This window comes from Lates calcarifer, linkage group LG23 (assembly GCF_001640805.2).
Source record: "Lates calcarifer isolate ASB-BC8 linkage group LG23, TLL_Latcal_v3, whole genome shotgun sequence".
Classification (NCBI taxonomy): Eukaryota; Metazoa; Chordata; class Actinopteri; family Centropomidae; genus Lates; species Lates calcarifer.
This window is the reverse complement of record NC_066855.1, coordinates 9,169,689-9,194,518: the sequence shown is the minus strand read 5'-3', so window position 1 is coordinate 9,194,518 and position 24,830 is coordinate 9,169,689. Positions and strand designations below refer to the sequence as shown.

The 24,830-nt window shown below is 38.1% G+C and overlaps 3 protein-coding genes across 4 annotated transcripts in view; all 3 read right to left on the bottom strand.

Annotated features, from left to right (window-relative positions):
- Positions 1-8,782: 8,782 nt before the first annotated feature.
- Positions 8,783-17,942, bottom strand: LOC108873437 (SWI/SNF-related matrix-associated actin-dependent regulator of chromatin subfamily D member 2-like). The gene is given in 14 exon segments (XM_018661606.2): positions 8,783-10,173; positions 10,298-10,399; positions 10,823-10,945; positions 11,071-11,206; positions 11,463-11,560; positions 11,836-11,997; positions 12,099-12,200; positions 12,821-12,916; positions 13,607-13,726; positions 14,379-14,501; positions 14,596-14,638; positions 16,238-16,399; positions 16,401-16,438; positions 17,500-17,942. Coding segments are annotated over 14 exon segments (1,512 nt in total). The 5' UTR covers positions 17,653-17,942; the 3' UTR covers positions 8,783-10,119.
- A 2,518-nt stretch (positions 17,943-20,460) lies between these two features.
- The window catches only part of LOC108873424 (ataxin-7-like protein 3), a 34,412-nt gene continuing 30,042 nt past the window's right edge, over positions 20,461-24,830 (bottom strand). Inside the window, 9 exon segments of the mRNA XM_051066559.1 lie at positions 20,461-20,540; positions 20,748-20,777; positions 20,780-20,792; positions 20,994-21,016; positions 21,145-21,231; positions 21,560-21,745; positions 21,976-22,108; positions 22,290-22,413; positions 22,527-22,568. Of these exon segments, the coding sequence (XP_050922516.1) occupies positions 20,461-20,540; positions 20,748-20,777; positions 20,780-20,792; positions 20,994-21,016; positions 21,145-21,231; positions 21,560-21,745; positions 21,976-22,108; positions 22,290-22,340 (603 nt within the window). The 5' untranslated portion in view covers positions 22,341-22,413; positions 22,527-22,568.
- LOC108873450 (nucleolar transcription factor 1-B) overlaps positions 23,545-24,830 on the bottom strand; it is a 37,347-nt gene continuing 36,061 nt past the window's right edge. Inside the window, exon 16 of one of the 2 annotated variants that reach the window (XM_051066465.1) lies at positions 23,545-24,119. In XM_051066465.1, the coding sequence (XP_050922422.1) occupies positions 24,072-24,119 (48 nt within the window). In that variant the 3' untranslated portion in view covers positions 23,545-24,071. Of the gene's footprint in view, positions 24,120-24,669; positions 24,741-24,830 lie in introns of those variants that run through there. The other variant, XM_051066466.1, reaches the window with a different exon arrangement.

Genomic DNA, 24,830 nt, shown 5'->3' with positions numbered 1-24,830 from the left:
TATTGATTAGAAATTTGTTTGTGGTGACTTGAGACTTAATTGAGCTCAGTTTTGTGTTAAATACAAACTTGAAAACTAGATTTTAACTCTGTGCTCCTCCACAAATTTTAAGCCTCAAGAGTAAGTCACAATGTATGAGCTGAGATTACCGTTAGAAATTATTGTAGAAATAGCTTTTCTCTCTGAGATCGATAGTCATATTCTAGGTACATAATTAATTTATTCACTTCAAAACTCAAAGTGTGATTGTCAAGGTTCTAGTGTTTAGTTTTCAGTGTTGTACTCTACACTGTTTTGGAGGTGAATTATTCTTTATAATTATGTGATTTGTTTTTCAAGTGTTGTACTTTTATTTTCCAGGTTTACTGATTCAGCTGCTGCAGCCTGGAGAGAAACACTAGCTCTCACCTTACAAACCAAACAGGTATGTGTCCTAAAGATTTACCCAGTCTGTAAAAATGTGTTGATGAGCTGAATTATTAATGTTAGTAACAGTGTTATTGTTTAAATACTTGGTATTTAGTTAGTTCAGTATTGAATATAATAATGACTGATTAATCATGTCTATAAATTGTCAGAAAACAGTACTAGTTATAATAATGTTTAAAAGCTCAAAATAGTTCTCAGTTAATTTTCTGCCTGTGGACCCAAGTATATTTAAAATACCACAAGTTAAAACCCTGCTTTGTTATGCAGTTCACAGTAATATCCTCCAATAATTAGTTGACAGACAATTACAGGGCTCCAGACTAACCTTTCATCTGGTAGCACTGGTACTCCTTACTGAAAAGAAGTACCGGCCGAAAAGTTAGGAGCACCACTTAAATTGACATTCAGTGCAACATATTCATATCTTCTCCATGTTAACTATATTAGTCATAAATGCGTTGGTAATATATAGAAGGAAATCGTTAAAATGTGCACAAATTATTTAAATTGCCCTTTAATAAGGGAGAAATTAAAGTAATCCATCACATTTTTGACAGTGATCATACTGTGGTCCATAAAAAATAATAATCACAAAATATCACCGGTTAAGCCAGACTTGAAGTGAAGTGATTTGCACTTTGATCAGCTATAGGGATAAGTATCATTGGAATTTAATCTTTACCCACCCAGACCTTTATCAGTCTGGCTCAGACTGTTACTGGTTCTTTCTCATTATTAAATAACTGGGTTTTTTTTAATGTATCATTTTTTTAAAGAATAAATTCAGAGCAGGAAAAGAAGAGAGTCTCATATATATATATATATATATATACACAACTAAATACTATTTCTAGAGCAGCAACAGTAATCAAGAAGCAATAAAATCACTGTAAATGCAATATCTCACTGGACAGAAATCTAAAATGTCAGGGGGCTGGTTTGTCTTATCAAGTTAAGTTAACAAGAATTTGCCAGATTTTAAGATTAGTGCCAAACTAACCAGTTAGACTACAAACAGATTTCCTTTTAGCTTCTTAGCAACAATTCACTATTAACTTAACCAACGCTCTGTGGTTGTGTTAAACATGTTGGGAGACTGCGGACAACGCTGAAAATGCTATTTTTCTAAATGCTTGCTGAACAGGTGGTCAGAGAAGCAGATAACATAAATGATTTGGGTCACCACAAATAAATTAATGTTTATGAAACACTGGACCCGACCCTAAAACAGGGGTGGGGGGCATATTTGCAAGTCTCAGTGGTGCTCCTACTTCCTCCTACTAGAAGTTTAAGATTTAAGATAATTATTTTAGCTAATTTTTTACAAATATTTATTGTTATTGGTTCTTAAAGATGTGATGCTTTTTCTTGTCATATGTAACAGTAAACAGCCCATTTTCTGAGACACTCCTCTAATGGTTGGAAAATGTTAAACTGTTGATCAGGAATTGGTCATAGTGTATTGATAATTTTCCTTTGTATGTTCCTCTCTTTATTTCCTGCAGGTGTCAGTACATTGTCCATGATTGCAGAGAGTCTTCGTTCAGTGAAGAAGTTCTTTGAAACCAGGAATGAGTCTGCCAGGTAATTTACAAACAGCTTTACATCACAGACACAGAGCGCTGATATTAAATTCTATCTCTTTAGTAATTAATCTTCAGTCTAAATAGTTTGTTTTGTCACAATAAGACTCATCAAACTCATTATTAAAGTTTATTTATATAGTTCATGAATGTACAGTTCAAAGAAAATGAATTATTTAAACATTTCTCTCTTGCTCCTTCTCTCTCTCCCCCTCCCTCCCTCTTTTTCTGGTTCTCACTCTCCCTTGCTCTCCCTCTTAACACACCTCACACCACAGGAAAATCTGACAAGATCATCTTTAGAACCAAACAAAAACCGGGCATAATCGGTTCGATTATCTTCTGGTGTGTACCCTCTTACTCTCTAATTCTGTCCATCTCCTTCCCACTCTGTCTGCCTCTCTTTGTCCCTTGCTCTCTCTCTTGCTCCCTCATGCTTTCTATCTCTGTCGCCCCCCCCCCTCTGTCTAGTACAGTAAATCATAAAAATGTGAAGAACTTACTCAGTTCAGTGTCAAACCAGAAACTTCATTTTAGCTTCTATCAACCAAATTTAGCTCAAATTTTAACTGACTTTGGAGAGAAAAACATTTCCATCCACTGCTGTTGTGTGAATATCAGGAGCTGGTGGAGTCAGTTCTCCAGTCAGAGCAGCTTCTTCTTTGTGTATAAAGCAAATTTAACTCTTGGACTAGTTCTCCTTAGTCCAGAACCAGTTAGTCCACACACTCGTTTCTTTGTAGATTTAGTGTCTTTTACTTATCTGTGTTTTGACAGTTTGAAGTTCAATACCGATAAACTCTCTGTGGTTTTATTTTGATTTGTTAAATGTCTCATCTTTATATTAATGTTTGTTGTATTTTTCTCCACAGGATTCAAACCTCAACCATTAAATAACAGAGAGAAGAGACAGATGTGAAGACATTTCCAGAAGGTCAGTGTTTATTCTTTTCATTCATCTCAGCTGCAGTTTCACACTTTAAAACCTTGTCTGGAACAAATAGCAACAAATTAAAGGTGCTGTAACTTATCAGTTTTAACTAGTATTCATTAGTATTTTTCAACAATGTAGCTGGACAAAATATGTATAACAAAATACATATAGATGAAACAGCTTGATAACATCAGAATAGAACAGAAGCCCTTTTAATAAATACGTCTAAAAATAAATAAAATAATAAGGTATAAACCTTTATTTATTGTAAAACCTTTAAAAATACAACCAAGTAAAGCTGCTCTAACTTATCTTTTGTAATACTAGTAGTACTGTTGTTGTGATATGGCGCTATATAAATAAAATTGAATTGAATTGAATTGAATTGAACTACTTTTAATTAATATTTTTCAACAATGTAGCTGCAAAAAATAAGTCTAAAAATTATGTGTAACAAAATACATATAAATACAACAGAAAATATATAACCATAGTTTAGAATAGAAGGCTTTTTAATAAATACATTGGAAACATTTAAATATTAATTGTAAAACCCTAAAAATAAATAGAAACCCTTAAAAAAAACAGGTTTGATAATAACGTTAAAACTTTAAACATAGGTCAAACAATTAAGCATTAAACCTGTAAAAAAATAAATTTAGAATCTTACAGAAAGTGTCAAATTCATAAGAACTTAAGTACAAAACCTTAAAAAATAAGAGTACACAGGTATAGATCTTAATTTAAAACCTTTAGAAAATATATTTTTGAATCCTTAAAAATGTTGTGTAAACCCATAAAAAAAACCATGAGAATCATGACATTTACTTACAATAAAATGATTTGTATAACGACAGTTTCAAAATTCCAGACAACATTTAACAAATCACAGCAAAGATAATTACAGACATTTGACCACGGAAACACTTGTTAAAGTTGGTTATGAGCACACTTTCCAAAGATGAACATGTTCTAACAGGTGCTTAGTAAAGACATTATAAGTCTTTGGAAAATGTGCCTGTGCCTACATTATAGATGGTAGAGAAATGTGTTTCACTTGAACAACAGGAAACCAACACTATTAACAGCTTTGTAACACCTTTGATTCTTTCATCCACTTCAGGTCTTCAGCTGCTGCTGTCTTCTTCTCCTGCAGCGACAAGAACACGTGTTAATCACAGAAACTGATCAGCAAATCTATTTTTCCTTTCCTAAACTGACCTTATTCATTGTTGATACCTAATTACAGTGATTTAAACACTGGGTATTGTTGTAATTATTACATAGTTATCGCTCAGATTTCACAGAAGTAGATAAACATGAACCAAATAAATACAGCAAAACAATTTAAATGATGTTATTTTACCAAAATTATTTGTACTTAATACACTGACATTTTTATTTTAATTTAAGACAAAGAAACTATCTTGAAGCAACAATCTTAATATTGTTTTTCAGAGACAGTGTTTGTCGGGGTTAAGAGAGATTTTGTGTTTGTCATTTCGTTATGGTATTTTGCTATTTCAAATATATATCCAGTCTACTATTGTGTACATAGTCCTATTTATACTGTTCATATTGTTTATGATTTATATATATTTTTATATAGTATGTTGTTTTGTATCTTGTTTACACAATTCCTTTTTCTGTTTTTGCTGCATCAACACTGAATTTCCCCTCTGTCTGGCTAATAAAGGATTATCTTACTCTTCAATCAAATAAATGGCTGTTTAATATGTATGAAAGTGAATATTTTTAGCCTTTAGCCTTACCATACTATGATATTTTTTTGATGATATTTGACGCCATACTTTGACATTTTTTGACCATTTCTGACGACATACTTTACTATGACATTTTTTGAGGAATTTTTACGCCTTACTATACTATGACATTTTTTGACCATTTTTGACGACATACTATACTATGACATTTTTTGATGATTTTTGATGCCATACTTTACTATGACATTTTTTGATGATTTTTGAAGCCTTACTATACTATGACATTTTTTGAACCATTTTTGGAGGCCTTACTATACTATGACATTTTTTGACCATTTTTGACGACATACTATACTATGACATTTTTTGATGATTTTTGAAGCCTTACTATACTATGACATTTTTTGACGCATTTTTGACGACATACTATACTATGACCATTTTTTGATGATTTTTGACGCCTTACTATACTATGACATTTTTTGACCATTTTGGAGGCCTTACTATACTATGACATTTTTTGATCGCATTTTTGGATGGCCATTACTATTACTATGACATTTTTTGATGATTTTTGGCGCCATACTATACTATGACATTTTTTGAGGAATTTTCATGCCTTACTATACTATGACATTTTTTGATGATTTTTGATGCCATACTTTACTATGACATTTTTTGATGATTTTTGAAGCCTTACTATACTATGACATTTTTTGAACCATTTTTGGATGGCCATTACTATACTATGACATTTTTTGATGATTTTGAGCCATTACTATACTATGACATTTTTTGATGATTTTTGACGCCATACTATACTATGACATTTTTTGACGCATTTTTGATGCCATACTTTACTATGATCATTTTTTGATGATTTTTGACGCCATACTTTACTATGACATTTTTTGATGCATTTTGGAGGCCTTACTATACTATGACATTTTTTGACCATTTTTGACGAGCCATACTATACTATGACATTTTTTGATGATTTTTGAAGCCTTACTATACTATGACATTTTTTGAGACCATTTTGGCATGCCTTACTATACTATGATCATTTTTTGATGATTTTTGATGCCATACTTTACTATGACATTTTTTGAGGAATTTTCATGCCTTACTATACTATGACATTTTTTGATGATTTTTGATGCCATACTTTACTATGACATTTTTTGATGATTTTTGACGCCATACTTTACTATGACATTTTTTGATTTTGTTATTTATGATTTTTTGATTTTTGCATACTTTACTATGACATTTTTTGATGATTTTTGACGCCATACTTTACTATGACATTTTTTGACCATTTTTGACGACATACTATACTATGACATTTTTTGACCATTTTGGAGGCCTTACTATACTATGACATTTTTTTGATGATTTTTTGGCGCCATACTATACTATGACATTTTTTGAGGCAATTTTCATGCCTTACTATACTATGACATTTTTTGAACATTTTTGATGCCTTACTAAACAGTGCTCTGTGTTGGACAGTTGATGTAAAGCAGTTTGTGAATTACCTGGAGGCCTCTGTCTTGGTCTGAAAGACCGTCTTCATTGTACGAAGACTCTCTGTGATCTTGGAATACGTCTGTGATCGTGGACTACGTCTCTGTGATCGCGGACAATGTCTCTGAGATTATGGACAATGTCTCTGCGATCATGGACTATGTCTTTGTGATCGTGGACGATGTCTCTGAGATCATAGACGGTGTCTCTGTGGTCATCAACAATGTCCCTGATCGCGGGCAATGCCGTCAAATCGGTGACCCCCGTCTCCGCCGATTCTATCGCAAGGTCTCTACGAAGCATGGACAATGTCTCTGATCACGGACAACGTCTCTCTCATCTTTGACAAGGTCTCTGCGATCATAGACAACGTCTCTGATCGTGGACAATGTCTCCCTCATCCTCAACAATGTCTCTCCGATCATGGACCATGTCTCTGCGATTGTGGACGATGTCGTGGACAAAGTGGTGACACCTGGGAGGAAATCAAAGAGAAACATACAAAGGAAAATGATCAATATACAACTACCTATTCCTCATCAGCCATTTAACTATGAAAACATAGATAAATATTCAACATTACAGCTGAACCAGAACATTTAACAAACATTAGAGGGCTGTCATACTATACTATGACATTTTTTGACACCATACTATACTATGACATTTTTTGACAACATTCTATGATTTATGATTTTTCACGCCATACTATGACATTTTTTGACCATTTTTGACACCATACTATACTATGACAATGTCTCCCTCATCCTCGACAATGTCTCTCTAATCATGGACCATGTCTCTGCGATCGCGGATGATGTTTTGGCAATAGTGGACGATGTCATGGATGAAGTGGAGACACCTGGAGGAAATTAAAGGGAAACATACAGAGGAAAATAATCAATACACTACTACCTATTCTTCATCAACAGTTTAACCATGAAAACACAGAAAAATATTAAACATTACAGCTGAAACAGAACATTTAACAAAACATTTTTATGCCTTACTATACTGCGACATTTTTTTTTTACATTTTATGCCTCACTATAAAATTACGTTTTTGATGTCTTACTATAACAGGATATTTTTCCTTCTATTTTGGATTGCTATTACTTCTGCATTGCTTTTACATTACAGATTACTTTTACTGCTATCTCTAATATTAAATTACTTTTAATACCATTACATTACGTATTACTTTACTTATTAAGGCCTGAGAATAAAGCGTGCAAAGGAAACAATCAAAAGTGATCCTCCATTGGACTTGTCGACTTGTCGAGGACCACATATCAGCCATTTTGATTTAATATGCAAATTTTGCTCATTTTTCGCCATTTAGGGACACTGTATTTGAAAGCACTCCTAGACTTTTAATCATATCAACTTCAAACTCAGTCAGTTTACTGGTAATGCCTTGTGATTAATATTTACCAAAAGCTTGCGTTTTCGTCAAAGAGCGTGGCCGTGGCAGCACCTCAAATTGCTGGTAACGCTGGCATCACGGTATAAAGCAGCCAGGTATAGACGCAATATAATACAAAATGACCACAGATAGACACTAAACATTGACAACGGCATGACAGACCGCTATAAACCGAGCTAGAATGACCAGGAATTTTGGAACACAAAATTACAAAGAGATGCAAAATGTCGTAAAGTGACGATAAACAATTTCAACAGGGATTTAAACAGACTAACAGACGAACTTCTGGGGAACACTGGGGGTCCACAACCTACGTCAGGGCGCCTCAGTCACGGAAACATAAATACACAAACAAACTCTTACCCACGCGATAACAACGTTAAAAGAGAAGGCTAATGCTAACGCTCGCTGTTAACACAAATGCTAAGGCCAGCCGCTAGCTAGTTAGTTCCTTAGCCTTACCTTCGCAACGCAGGTGTGTTCGGCATCCAGCCTCACTCATGTTCCACAAAAATTAGCTTCAAAACTTGTTTCAACATCTATGCTTCTCCGGTAATGAAGTGCTCTCACAGTACTGACAAACCGAAGCACCTGCTCAAGCGGTAGTTTAAATTTGTCTTTGTTTCTCCGCCTCTCTGAGCTCCTCCCAGACGGCCATGACCAATTACGACACACGTTGGCGAGTGCAAACGTGAAGCCATACACACACACACACACACACACTCAGAGGGAGAGGGCGGGGGGATACAGAGTCGGTCGAGGTCGACGCAGATGGTCGCCCACCCTGAGTCCGGTTCTGCTCAAGGTTTCTGCCTCTTAAAAGGAAGTTTTTCCTTGCCACTGCCGTCTAGTGCTTGCTCATGGTGGCATCTGTTGGGTCTCTCTCTGTAACCACATTTTAAAGAGTATGGTCTAGACCTGCTCTACATTGTTATTTGAAGAGTGGTAAACGTGTCCCAGTTCTTGGCCAAACCAGCCATACCTGAGCTCTTAGACCAGCACTTACATGCATAATGAAAGCATGAACTTAGGTCTTTCAGTGTACAACCTGAGAAGAGGCCTGTATCTTAATGTAAAAATAATCACAAAAAGATGATCAGAATTTTAGTGCTTTTCTAAAAGGTAGGTGTAGACTCTTAAAGAGGACAATATAACACTCATTTGTAAGTATGTTTATTGCAAAAAATACTCCAAATGTATAAAAGATAAAGGCCTTTGATTGATACACAACATGCAAACGTTTTACAAAGAGGCTGTACAAAAACATTTGTACATACAACATTTCTTAAATTCTAAGTGCCTTCTTCACAAAACACATTTTGGCACAGCGATATCTGTGAACATGGAATGTTTCAAGAAATTCTGGAGATCTTCTCATACAAAACCTTAAGAAAACAGCATTTCAATGAAAAGTTAACTTGTGAAACTACAAACTGTACACAACAATTTGGTGCATTGTTAAGTTGACATGCTACAACTGCATTCCTATATTATAAACACCAGTTAACCTTCTTGGGAGGTACAGATCGCACAGTGAGATCCTTTCAACCCAAAGAGTCTCCCAAATAGTTCCTCTATCTGGAATGAAAACAATGAAAAACTCAAATGACAAATGAAAACAGCATGTAAACATTCAAGAAGTTTTTTTTAAAAAAAAGAATTGAGAAAGAATTACAGCTGGACAGAGTGGATTCATGTCCATGAACAAATAAGGAGTTCAATCTTTTCCCAGAGAGGAACTTTCATGGAAATCCTGGTCTCTTACATAGCAAAGAAATGTTTCATTTCAAATGATATATCCACTGATATAAAACAGTACCAAAACCTGTGAAATTATAATTGGCATCGATAGCTTTTTATCTAAGTCAAGACATTTAAAGAATTCCTGTTTTTTTGAAGATTAAAAAAAAAAAAAAAAAATCTAAATGTACTTGTGAACATACATACATACATATTTTGGAATGAAATGCTTAATTCTACAATGCCTCCCGATTCTTGTTTATTGAGACGTTACTAGACACCAGGTATTGTTCCTATCTAAACTTTATGGCTTTAAAATGTGAAGGTAAACAGAACCCCATTCAAAATAGCACACAACATGATGGTGAAAAACACCTAAACAGCACCAATGCTTACAATGTTTTAAGCATATTGTACCATAAGCAAAACATACTGCAGAACAACGCAAAGATTATTTGAACAGGCTCAAAATGACATGACAATGCAAGGCAAACATATTGTTAAGGACATGTAAATAACCTCTTTGGTCCCATAAACTCTGCCTGTGTTAAAATTATTATCTATGGGAACAACAAAGATGTGTATCCCACTTAGAAGCTGGTATCTCATATCACATCAGTGAGGATGGCTTTGTGAACACTTAAGCTGCAACATCAGCTTGTGTCTTTCCAAGCTAATTCCAATTTCAATTGAGAAGACGTTATCATCTGAAGTGTAAACCAAAGTTGGCTGTGACTCCTCTGGAATATGTATTTAGGTGAGTCGGATACCCAACACCTGCTCCAACTCTTGTCTTCTCTGTTGCACCTGAAACAAAGAAGGGATCATGTCAGTGTGAATTAAAACTAATAACACTCTACTGAACCCTTTCAATAAAACATGTGTTGAGCATGAACAGTTTAAAGGTACATTAGGCTCAGTAATTTCTTACTTTGGAGTAAATGTATCTGCCCACTGCCTCTGGTACCCAGGGTGCCTGGTAGAACTCAGTCCTCCTTTCCTCCTCTGGGTTTCCTGTCACATCTGTCATCAACTAATGAAAAAGAAATGTATTATTGAACAGGAACCATGACGTCATGAATACAGAAAACTTTATAATTCACTTTTTAGACTTATATGTTTTAACTGTACTAAGTGAGTTGATGATTTACCAATTCACCTAGCAAGCCCAGAACCTACTGGAGCACATCTTTATCCAGACACTGAGCTAATTTAATTGGAGCAAATGATGCTCTAAAATTATTAATAATTTAAATTGTTGTTGTTTTACTTGCAATAATACAACAGCCATTGGAGCTTCAAGAAGTGGAGTTTGAATAAAAGTTTAAAATTAGATCTACACTGCAACCTTACTGATATTGAAAACATATTTTGTAATACTTTGACCCCTCTCAACAGAAAATAACATCCTATATGGACTCTTGTTGAGATGTTAGTGCTGGGAGCCAATGTTTACCTTCAGATCTCTGCTCTGAGACTTGAGCCAGTCCTGGATGAAATCCTGTGGATTATTGCTGAAGCTCAGCATAAAGTCTCTCTCAGTCTTCAGCTGGTTAATGTACTCAATCGTCTCATGGATCTGTAGTAAACAAAACCAGTACAGGAATCGATAACACTCTTATAACAAACCCTTTCCCCCTTTATTACAACTCTCCTAAAAATGCCTGTGAGGTGCAGGTGACAGTGACTGACTGGTGGGCCGACCTTCATCTCCAGAGCAGCAATCTCCTGTTGGTTAGTTGTAGAGGACAAAAAACTGTTCATCTGTCCCTTCAGTGGATCATCAACCTCCACATCAATGTCATAACAAGCAGTCTTCTTCTGATCCGTGGGGTCCACACTGCTCAGAGATGACACAAAGTGAGACAGAATTTTAAGAGCAAACTAGGACTAGGTATTGATGACTCAAAACATCTCATATAAATGCACAGTGGCTGAAAATGAAAGCTCATGCATGAAATTAAAATCTTTAGAAATACTTTGGAGGATTCTAGAAAAAACCTGAGATCTTGACAATACTGGCAGTTAGAGGTAAGCAAACATGCATAACACATGCAAAAACACAGATGGAGGGATAACAATCCACACCCCCTTACCTAATGATGTGATTGATAATGATGGGGTCAGGGTGCTGCAGCAGGCCCGCCAGTTTCATGGGAATTTCAGAGAACCTCATGCGAGGACAGCCAAAGATCTGAGGAGCATTTGGTTAGAGAACAGGTTATGTTTATCGCGGTAGGTCCTACAAATGGTACTTTCCTCCTCATTGGGTGCATGAATCACTAGTTTGAAGGAACAAATCATTGAAGACACTGCTCAACATTAGCAAGGCTCTGCTCATTTGATATAATACAGATACACAATAATTTTTAAGGCATTTTGGAATATCAACATAACACTGGGAAATTTATGCTCAAGGGGAAAGCTAGCATTTTGTCACTTGGCTTCCACTCAAAATTACTCCATTACTTGTCTGAAATAGCGGTTGCAGTTGATGTACTCCTTCTCATGACTATCCTGCAGCTTGTTGTTCTTGATATAGAGCCAGAGAGCTTGCATGATGCTGGCCCTGGTCTGTGTGTGCACACCCAGCAGACGAGCCAGCCGTGGGTCCAGTTTGTACTGAGGGGGCTGGAAACAAAGCGTTGGGGCAAATACAAAGTTAGTGGAAAGAGGTTTGACCAAGTCATACCACAACTGTTTTGGACAAGATGGACAAGCAAAGAGCTTACCTGGTGGTCGAGCATGAGCAGTAGAGTGCATTTAACATTCACATCGCCAGGTCTTTTAACCTGGAAACCATCTGTCTCCTGGGTGGTGGGCATTCTATGCCACTGCATGATAAAAACAAGTAAAATTCTTAAAAGTCCAAAGTACACAAAATCTAAACTGAAATAAGTTGATAAAATAAAAAGTTGTTGACTCAAGTAAGTTGTTAACTTAAGTACAGCCCACTATTTACTCCTTGTTTATGTCCACCCTTACTTGTGGTGCTCCAGGCTTATGTTATAATTATTAGGTATCTATTACCATAAGTATTTTCTCTCACCACTCTATTTGTATGTGAGATACAGATCTGTGAGTTGGCTTTAAAACATATTTTCTGATGATAATGCCAAAAATGGTATAGCACACTGTAGATTTTCATTAAGGGCTGGTATAACTCTATCTGTGAGATTAATTTACACATTCATTCAAGGTTACTGGACTGAACATGGTAGGATAGCTTCCACATTCAAGAGCTCTTAGTAAAGCTGCTCCCCTCTCTGGACTGTCTAACAGGCTCAGAGAGGATGGGCTCCAGATTTTTACTGATTCCAGCTGAACTCTGCTTTTTGACCAGAGCTGAAAAATGGGACTGGGGCTGGTGAATCAACAGCAATCTCACCACATTTTTTTGTGCTTAAAATGTTATGAGGTGGTTGGATCAAATGATTATGTCATTACATCATACCTCTACTAAGTGGTTGTCAGGTCCATAGAGCTCCTTATCTAGCTCAATCACCAGGCTCTTGAAGAAAGATGAGAACTTCCTCTTTTGCTTGCCGGGCTAGGAATACAAAGTGCATAAAAGAGTGTGAAAATGCGGAGCAACAATATTGCTATCTGTGTCTTCTTATTGTGCTGTGTCAGGCTGTGTAGCTGCATTGTTTAGCTCTGACCACATTGGGGGTGGTGAGGAACAAAACTGTAGACAACTAGAAAAAGCTGTTGCACCCCCACCCTCTCCCCAGCCCTGTCAAACTGTTTGCACAACATGACCCCTTTCACTCCTTCCCTCACATCCCATTTCTTTTTCTGTTACTCCATGCAAAACTCCTACGCATACCTAACCCAATGAGCCGAGGGAGAAAAATTAACAGGAAAAAAAAAATCCTCCTTCATGTGGTCCCAGACAACACAATGAGTTGAGCTGGAACTGATGGAGGGAGGGGGGATATGTCAGCCCCTGGTATGTAAAGGCCAGTGGTTTCAATTCATTGTTTCAAAAGAGAGTATGAGCTTGTGCGTACGAGTGCATATGTGTGTGTTGGGAGTTGCGGGGTGGAGTGGGGAGAGCAGTAAACACACATCTGGTTGCGTGGTCTGAGCCAAGGACACAGGCCAACCAGAGCTGTGTGACTGTGAAGTTTTCAGAAACACAATAACAGAGACTGAAATACTTGGGAGTGAGGCCACAGTGAGAATTGTGAAACTGAGCAACAAGATTCAAATGTAATGAGTGATGTTATACACGTACTTCCTCCAGAAGTTTGCCTTCCACTCTCAGCTCCCAGGACGACACCTTCTCTGCCTCCTCACCCTCAGGCTTGCTGGGCGTGTATGTGTTGGAAATGTAGATCCTGAGTTTGCGTTTTTGCTGTATCAGAGGAGATGAACAAGCATACACATCAGGGATTCAAGTAACAACAGTGTTACTCAATTTAAAATGAAAAAATTGAAGTGGTTGAGAAAGGGTTTTGACAAAACATGCCATAAATTGTCATGTCATAAAATTAGTCAAAAAAAACATTTTAAAGTGGCGGGGTCTGCCATTGCTATGCTGGATTCCTATCTACACATGAGGCATTCACAGAAAATGATGCATGCAAATAATCCAGTGTTAGTTTCACTCTCATAAAGAAATCTCAGAGCTGTATTAAGTTACTGCTACTGAAACCTTCTTACAGCATTCAACTGATGAAACATACAGTGGCTTTTATTGTGAAAACATCATGTTATTTTTTACTGAAACAATGTGTGTTTGTTTGGCTACACTGTAAATGGATACACCAGTTGCTCCTCTGCTGGATTTCTGACAAAGGAGCTGCTGAAGTAGTTTTTGCTTTTGTATTAAACCACACTCGCTGCTCACCTCTAGTAACCACAGGTGTCACCAAATGAACCGGGACTGAAATCTCATGGATTTATTGTGATTAGCCTGCACATCACAAAACCTGGAAACCTTATCTCTAAATTTCCTTTCATTGGATTTCCTTAAAATTTCACAATGCATTATAATGAAGAGATACCATAATGGGCTTCTTGATGGCTTCCTGAATCTCCATACGCTTTCGGGCGATGGTCTGATCCAGTTTCCTCTCAAAGGCCAAGAGGTCCATGTAGGCCTGGGATTCTGGGACCAGGTCTCTGATCTGAGGAGCCAATGGTAGAACGTAAGTAGTATAGACAACTATAGGAAAACTAGTTCCATGTAACACATGATTCACTGGATGAAAACTTTCTTACCCTCTGTGGGAGAACCTTGTCTGCCATCTTGCGTCGTTTTGCCCTGAATCACACAGAAAACATAACATGATGATTTCCAAAGTAAAATGAAATGGTCACATTAACCATATGCTGTCTATAACATTTGGATGATCCAATGGCTAAAAATATTACTTTATGAGATGAGGACATACTGTACTATGTTGCCCAGTGTTATCTTATCATTTAGCATTTGCCCTTTTAAAACTATGACCTTCATTAACCAATTTACAAGGAATTGACCATGCACTGACACATATAAGACTAACAGAAAGACCTCATTGACTTCATTCGATAACAGTATCTGGGCCACTGCTATCTCTTCATTAAGTCCCACGAATGAGCACCTCGGGCTCTCACTTATCATTACTACTGACTTCATAAAAGCTGTTTTGTTTATTTAATTAAATTACACAGTTCCCCCTCATTATGACTAAATTTAATTCTGAAGCTCTTTAATGAGAATTTAGGATGGTGCCTCTAGCCTTGTGGCTCCCTAATCCCACTACACTGAGAAGACAAGAGGTTCATTGTGGATAAAACTGTAAATACTGCTTTGCATCATGGCTCGCCACATTTATGAGTGCGGCGTCATTGAGCAGTTTGAAGTCAAAAATACCCTCTGCTAAGCAAAGGCCAGTCATGAGATACTCCTATCCGCGTGTCTATGTGATCTAAGCCGTGCTTTTAACAGTACAGCAGCTTCACAAACAGAGTGCAGAGGGAAAAACACATGCTAGATAAAGAGTAGCGCTGTTATGATGTTAATAAGCCACGACGGGCAAAATTAGCAAGTACATTTCCTTAACCACAAACTACACTCTGAGCAAACTTCCCCCTGAGCATCATGTTAATTTAACATCTTCAAAGTACACAAACTAAAATATATACAGCCCTTTATTTAATGGTTTCTAATCCTCATGAACACTTTTCTGCTACCATTACATATCATATCATAAAAATCAACAAAACAACAGTGTGATAATAAAATTTAACTGTTTGACTTGACAATGGCTTTACACTGGTTTGTTTTAGTCAGTCAGAATCAGAAAAATTAGGTTTTGTATGTCCAAGATATGAAAGAAGGGGGAGATGTTGCAGGAAATGTGATGCGATTTAAAATGTAAACAGTATTTCAAGAGTTTCAAGTAAATTTTTTATTGTCCATTCATTGTTGCTGTTGTTACAAAATGGTTTGACTTGAGTTACTTGGCTGACAATTTTTACTACTGTTCAGTTTTGATACTTGATTTAATTAAGCCACTTAATTAATAAAAATAACAAAAATTCATCAAATATGAGGATTTGCTGTTTTCCTTGTTTCTTGTTTTGTGTCATTGTAAATTGAATATATTATTTTGGACGGCTGTACAGGAAAAAGAAGCAATTTGAAAATGTCACCTTGAGCTCTGAGAAATTGTAGTTTTTCACTTTATTTCTACTTATGTTGACCAAACAATTACAAAAGTAACTGTTAGTTGCAGCCCTATTTATATGAAAGCAAAGTCAAGATTTCCACAGCGCCATGCTCTGATTTGGCGCCTTGGTCAATCAACCTTGGCACTGTTCCTCTCCCTCACTTCTCCTTCTGTCACACAAACACTCTCACTTCTCCACGGCTTACCCTCGTCTGAGGCCTCCTCCCAACGCCTCTTGCTGCTGCTGCTGATGCTGATGAAGGAACCGCTTCCTTGAGGTGTCCATGCTTGGGGGCCCCATGCCTGGCCGCATGGGCATGCTCCCTCCACCATAAGAGGGGCCAGGCAGCTGACCCCCCATTGACCCCCATGGGGCCCCCCACCCTACTGGGTGGCATCCCTGGACGCTAGAGAAACAGAACAGGAAACTGAAGCTATTATTTCAGGTTCATAACAATTTTCAAGTACTGAAAACACACTGCTGTGTACTAAAACAAGTTTCTCTCTCCAGATCCCTGTAATTGTATCTTTCTAGTACTCACTCCTTCCCCTTTTGAAAAAAACTAATGTTATCAAAATACACAGGTATGCAAATGATTTGGTTATGCTTTCTTCCCACACTACTGGTTTACAACAGATTACTAAGAGATCCCAATGTAATGAGATTCTGGTGTCAGATTTAATGTCAAAAAATTAAAGGGATAATTGGATGGAGGATATAGAAATGAGTATTTCCTTGTTTTACTATGAAGCTACACGCTGAAACAAACCAGACAGTAGTGATTTATCTACAATGTATTTGAAAAGAAATGACTTCTCAACACTGCTGTATTCTTCGTCTAGTCTGTCTGTCAACTGAAAAGCAAATATCTGAGCCCATATGGCTCCAACTGACAAACACTACACAACTGTGATAATGCATGTCAACTGAAGACCACACGAGGCTGCAGATGGTGGCAAAACTAGGTAATATATGCAGGCTAAGCTCTGACAGATGGTGGGTGATGATAAACTTACTTTTGTTTTCAAGCTAACTGACAGGAGGCCACGGGCAGCCACGTGATTTTCGCTTTCATACATGCTCCAAAACATTGTTCTGTGATACTAATATTAATAAAACGTCCAAATTTTCAAGGCACACAGTATTCAAACACTGTAAACGACATCTTAAAAATGTGTTCAATTTATTCGTGGCAGTAAGTAATTACACACCCTTTCAAATGCGGAAGTTGTGCCCACACCTTGATATTTTCAGACTGATGAGCATTGAGATTTCAATTTGGTGTCCGTCAGGTGACTCATTTAAACTGGATACGTTTATTTAACACTAAATTTAGGAGTGCTGTATTTGTTTTTAAAAGCAGACAAGTATGACGTAAATTTTAGAAAGCCGCGGCAAAAAATAACGTCATTCAGAGATAACCAACCCAGTTTCCATATTTAACAGATAAATTAGGTAGAAACCAACCTGGAGGTACTGGGGAGCGCTGTTCATGCTTCGGGGGTATCCCGCCGGGGGCTGCGGCATTCCTGGCATCCTCATGCCCGCTGAATGCCCTACATTCATGGGATTCACATTCGGATTCATCGGGGGACCCGTGAAGCCTCCTCTTGATGCCATCTTCTAGATCCACAAGTGGTTAAAAGTGGCCGAAACTTCTACCAAATTTCGGTCCAAATACGAGTCTAGCAGGCTGCTAGGTGGACGTCGCTGGCACAAGTCCCGAAGTAGCCAGCTAGCTAACTAGAATAACTTTAGATGATGTCGAGTTGTGGTTTGACAGCAGACACACTGTCAACAAAAAGCTAGCTAATGTTAGCTCGTCTCCTACCGTTTCAAGTTCCGGGATTTGCCTCTTCCTACAACTGCTTGGTTTCTAGACACCAAGTGGTGGCTGTTACTCGTCTTCTCCTCCCTTGCTTTTAAGTCTGAACATCACTATGGGAGGGTAATTTCACGGTGAAGCTAATGATAAACATGATAACACCTTACTAAGACAAAACTGGGCGTCAAAAGCAAAACCAGAAGTCTTCTAACTGCCTACACACACAATGCCAAATGCTGCCTTCACTGATGTCGGAAATTTCGTTGTTTCGTTTAGTCTCGCCTAATCAACGGTTTCTTCGCTTGGCTTAAACCGGCGTGAACAAATTCAAATACTTGTGTACATTATTTCATCAAACTATTCTATGTGTGCCTATGACGCACTGATAGCCGTTTGGTCTGTGTACGATTTTTCATTTCCCCTTACTATCTTTCTGATGAAATTAAACACTACACGGGCCCTGATGCATACTTATCCTCCTCATTATCAAAACTGACATCGTGTGGCAATTAACTGACCTTATAAACATGGCTGGATCAACCTGTCAGGTGGCCCCCGGAACACACACACACACACACACACACACACAAAAAAAAAACCAAACAAACAAACGAAAAAAAAAACCCCTCAGGCCCATGTTGACACCATCAACCACCAACCACCTATCCCACTACATGTTTTCTATGCATGCCTAGCCTTATGCAGGTAGCCTATCACCTCCCACTTTCCATTCAAAACTGCCTACACCGACGCAGGAAGCATAGAAGCAGGAATAATACTCTCTGGTGCCAGGTCAATTAGTTTGTGGTAATCAAATAAAACACAGCATTATAATAAATGGAATATGCACCGTGTTAGCATATAAACTAAGATACTGCAGGTCTTAAAACAAGGGGTCCGTAAAAGACAGGGCTGCAAAATTCAATTCAATTCAGTTCAGGAACTGCTTGAGTTAATGCTAATTTTGTGGTGCAACTTGCAATATATTAAACCTGGGATTTTGGGGGTTCCTGGGGATTGAGGCCATAGGGAAGTTGCCTGGTTGGTAATCCAGCCTTGCTTCAAAGCAAGGGTGTGTAGGGGGTTTGCAGCCAGTAGGGATGACCTTTGGCCTCATAGACCATTTGGGCCCACTTCACGTTTCAACATGCCAATGCTAAAACTTGCCCAGGTAGGCAGAGTACAAACTGGATAACACAACACATCATGTATGCAACAGCACCAATATGAAGGTCTTATTTTCAAGCTCTTCTTCTCAGCATTTTGCTCACTTTGCCTACACACACAGCTGTAACAGAGCTCAGAAATAAGACTTCAAGAGGAGCACATGAAACAGCATAACTTGAGCCCCTCTGGCAGTTCTCAGTTCTAAGAACACAAAACTTTACTCTGAAGACGGAGCTTGAACTGTGTCAACTTTGTTGTGTTTACCATCTGTCAGTTTCCCACGGATAAGATGGCATAAAAAACCCTTAACTTAGCAGCATTTGCTGTCTCATCCAACATTCGTGCAACTCTAATCAGAAGTGAATACCTTGAAACTTCATCATTTGATCAACAGCATCCCCTTGGTTATTTGGTCTTTGGACTTACTGAGATTGTTCTTGTCCTTTAACATCCATCAAAACTCCATTCAGAGCCTGCTGAGAGTTGAAGTCAACACAAGACCATAGGACAGGTAACAAATCATTTATTATGCTAGACAGATGAAACAAACTTGAGCCATGATAGCAGCAATTCAACTATTGGAATATTTACACTATCACATCACACAAAGGATATATGTAACCCTTTACAATGTAAACACATGATACAAAGACATATTTGAATGCTAGAAAACAAGCTGATCTATCCACCAAAAATTAAATGAAAAGAAACCTGCTTTCTGCAGTAAATACCTGCTTGTACAATTAGGGGTTCATTGACTGAACATTTTTAGAACAAATTTCCACAGGTGAATGACAAAACTGAGATTTTCTCTCTTCTCTCTCTCTCTCTCTCTCTCTCTCTCTCTCTCTCTCTCACACACACACACACACATACACACAGACAGACATACTGTATTGTAATTCAACTGGAGAACTATGAGCCTGACAGTGAATGTGAAAATAAAAAGACAAACCATTAGTAAAGATTGTCTTTAACATTATTTTGAATGAGATAACAGGTGAAGAAATATAAGCACACCTAATGCCTAATCATTGCTGTATTTTAAGAACCATCATACTGTATGTGCACACAGCTGCCTCTTCCTGGCCACTGAATGAATTACACCAGAATCTACTTCTGTGCAGTGAAATCGTATATGGTGATATTCATTATTTTGGACTCCAGCAAAAACTTCTAAAACAAAATTAACTGAATTAAAAAAATGAGTGTTGCAATGATTTTTCTGGAAAAAAAAATCTGTCAAGTATACAGTGGGAGGTCTGGACTGCCTGAGCAGAGCAGCGAACACCATGAATGTCACCTATAATATCAACGTACATTATCACGTCATAAAGAACCAAAGGTGAAGTCTTATTGGTCTTCCTGTGCATGTGCGCTTGTGTGTACGTGCACACACATAATGGTAAGAGAATGTGTGTTTGTGGCTGAGTGTGTTATTGAGGGAATGCCTCATCTTTCATCAGCATGCGCGGGCTCTCCTGGTTGTCCATACGACGTCTAGGACCCATCATACCTATGGAAATACACAACAGGAAGATCACTCAGTCATTCCATCCAATACCGCACTGATTTAAATGCGTGTGGTGAAGTCAGAAGTCAATTTTCATTGTTCTGTTGATGCACACTATTCTACCCATCGCAAAAAGGGGATGGAGGAAAATCAAAATGTACACAAACTGTAGACTTGCCATCAAGATGAAGTTAAACGATTTCTACTTACTGCTCTTATGCTTAAATGATTTGGATCTTCTGGTGAGTTTGGATTCTGAGGTGAAGACAAAAAAAAATACTTGAGTTGACAAGACAGGAATGACAAATAATTTTCTCAGTGTATTATATAAATGAACTTCAGTTGGGGATAAAAACAATATAATGCTCCCCAAGATATGTATTTTATATACACACAGATATATGTGTGTGTGTTTATATTAATACTCTTGAATTTTACAATGAAAATAAAAGGTACCTTATCAGATTTCCTTTTCTTTGCTGTAAAAGAAAGACATTGAGACATAGAGATTTAAAAACATCTAATTTCATGTGTCCAATCCCATTAGAGGATTATATCAGCAATCAACATTCTGTATAAGCAAAAAGAGGTTGTACCAGTACATTACCTTTCTTTTCTGCTCCATAAGACCAGTCATTATCGTTGACGTCATCATTATCCTCTTGGTCACTCTCTGATTTGTTGTTTGTGTTTTACCAGTAACTATTGTAAAAAGAGGAAGAATAAGGCATGACACTCACAATGATTCAGCATTACTCACTGCATTTAACAGTTTGATTATAAAACAAGTACATCCTGACCTGAAACTACTTTTTGCCTCAGCAGCTTCATCTCTAATGACTTTCCAAGATTTTTTGGTCAAGGTTTCATATTTTCTATCTACATGGATGCATTTTATTGAGCTTACTGGACAAAGGAAGACGTGTACATAATTTCAGCACACAGTCAGAATCCAGTTTAGTGAAGCAATGAGCTAGAACTCTGGAACAAACAGCGATATCTGAGGGCAATCCGCTGGGATGTTTTACTCTCGTACCTGCGGTTGGCTATGCGGCTGCTGTTGCGTCCCATCCCCAGGCATTTCTCCAGGTGTGGGGCGAAGCGTGAGGCAGCAATGCTTCTGCTGCAGTTGGGGCATACACACTCTTTGTTTTTCCACTGGTTGTAAACCTGGCCAAACACGTCCAATCCTGGCTGGTCCACAATTTCTAGAAATTTAGAAAGTATGAGTTGTAACAGCGCATGAAAATTGCCATGGAGCTCAAAGCACATGAGCATACAGAGATATGTCCTTGCCGGATTGCTGTGTGGCCTTTCTATTCTCACAATATGAACAACAAACTGATTCCACACAGTTTCTCATTGCCAAGAGGTAATTCAGCATGGGTGGCTAATAAGATTTACTTCTCTAGTAGGGAGTGAATGACTTTGTGCTCACCAAAGTCCCTCATGCTTTCTTGGTCCGTGTCATCCAGGAAAAAATAGCCCTGCTTGACGGCCCGGTGGACCTCGAAGCAAAGACCCAGGCATGCATCCTCTACCAGGTCAGACAGGATGTCCTGAGCTAGGCCCTGCCAGGGTAAGGATCAGGAAACAGACATAAGTCAAGCCAGCCATCCAGGAGACATACAGGGATGCCTATATGTGTCTATCACCACCGTGTGTTCTTGTATCCAACAGCTCTGCAGTGCATCTGCATCAACCAAGCCTTCTTGAAGCATTGTTATTCAGTGGCTTTACATTCTACTGTACCTCCAGCTTGCTGTTGTCCAGGCTGGACATTGAAACCTCCTCCATTTTCATTTGCCAGAACTACCAGATGAGACGACACTGCTGTGGTCATGCTGTAGCGCAGCAAGCATTGGCCAAAATAGGGCTGCAGCAAGGGAGGGAAACACAGTTAGCAACACGGTGCCGTTAAATCCTGTTTAACCAATGAATCAGTGCATGGTCAACGTTTGACGCCTTGAATGTGATACGGCTACTCACAACTGCACGTTGAACAGGGAGTTAACTTCCCACGTTTATAACCTGCGAATAACACAAAACAGGAGATCTTAGCGTTGGTGTTGTAGCACGAATACCTAAATAAACAGACACAGGCGGTAGCTAAACGTTTCAAACACTGGTCCGAGCATAGCTGTGTAATGAAGGCAGCTTAGCCTAAACCTTGCTGAAGAAAACAAAGAGCGTGGCTATGAATAGGCTGGAGGAATTGAAAATGCCAAGAGGTTACAAGAGAGGCGGTATCCTGCTCACAAAAAAACCCACCAGGTCAACGGCAGCTACAGCTACGAGCTGAACGTGTTAGATGTAGCACACTTGGCGGAGTAAACAGAAACAATGTAGCGGGTTTTGTAGGTGACTGAATTTTGCTGTTGAAGGAATACATTTGACTACAGCGAGGCTTCACCACGAACCCGGCACTGCTGCTTGCTGCTGCTGCTGCACTGCGGCTGTCCGCCTCTCAAATCCCCGTACAAACCATGAATGAGGGGAAAAGACGACGCTTGTATCCCGATTTGAAGCCTTTCCGTCGGGATTACCGCAATCACAGCCGCGCAAATTACTAATTGTGTTTATTTACCTATTTCGGCAGGCATCCATCTTTACGTCAGAGAGATCAGACAGTAGCAATCGATCGCTACACGACGACTTCTCCACCAGGCGCTTCCTCTGCTGCACCCGCCGGGGCTTCTCTCACTTCAACTCCCAACTCGAGTATTTGTCACCCAGGCCAGCATGTGACTATGTTACCCCATGCATTTTAGAGTAAAACTGGCCCTTTTGTTTAGCTCTGCAGTTGTCATTATAAACCATCCTATTTAAAACCCTGGTCTGGTTAAGCCCAGTAATTTAAATTTTAAAACGAGTCACATCTTTGTGTAGCACGTTATTAAAAAACATCTTTTTTTTTTTGGATTTACAAACAAGAAAATGTGCAAGGCTTTACAACATAAAAAAAAGAAAAGGTTTTGTTTATCCTCTAAATAAAAAAAAAAATATTTAGTAATTCCATACATGTTTTCCCCCCAGACATTTTGTCATAGTACTTTCTCTCTAAAATAACTTAATACATGTGTATTATCAATGTTAAATCAGCTGAGTAATGGTTGAACAAACAACCTCACATGCATTTTTTTTCTCCATACATTGTGAACAACATTCCTATGGCAGATTACTAAAAGTGTATTCTCTCAGAATCTGAAGTTGATTTGGGAATATAAACCATGTGAGCACAGCAGATCAAACAATGAAGGTCTTTTTGCATGGATCGCATTTCCATAACAGGGCCTCAACATTTGGTTGTAAAGCAGCATCCAATTTAAGATGCATAAATCTATTTCTCCATTAGCTTCTTATCTGAGCAATGGGCACAAGTTTGTGCCAAAGTTACAACAGCTTTGATTATTTTGGCATTAAAGTCAGCCATAGAAGCACTTGTCCGTCCTGCCAAATCCAGAATCCAGCTTTGAACTTGACACGTGTGTGTGTGTGTGTGTGTGAGACCTCTGCTGTCCATCTCACCACCACCTAAAACATCTCAAAGGTGATGTCATCCTCCTCTTCTTCCTCCTCATCCTGTAGATCAACAGTTGACATTTATAAACATCCAGATGCACAGTTGTAAAAACTGAATACAAAAGAACATAAAATATGTTACTTTTCTAACCTCATAATAGTTCAGAGTAACCTCTCTTCATCACTGCTGCTGTCCTCAATGTCATCATCTTCTGAATCCTGCATGACATACAATAAACATGGACTGAGGAGAGAGCTTTTCAACCCAGAGTGCAAAATACTTTTTTTTTAATTCTGTGAATGGCATCCTATTATTGCCTCTGTACATAACTTACAGAGTAAACTATGACTTAACTGACTCTGCACCATTAACTGACAATATACCACTTACAACTATGTGCTAATTTGCATCTAGTGAATCTGTTTTAGTTGTATGTGAACTTGTATGAGTCTAAGTGAACTCACAATAAATTCCTAGTAGAATTCATTTTCTTTAACCTTCATTATAAGACAGCATGTCATATCAGCATAGTTTGCATTGATCATCATCATAAGGTGTGGTTCAGAAGAGTGAATTACTTCACGTGAGTTGCATCAACAGTTCTACTTACTGATGGTATGCTCAGGTATGGTCTCCTATGTTACAAACTATAATTTTTTGTCATCGAGGTACTGACGTTTCTGCAAAGATAAGTACATTGTGAATTTCAGAAAAAGTCAAAATTAAAATCAAAGAAATATAGATGGGTACTTGAATTGCTTACACTGGGG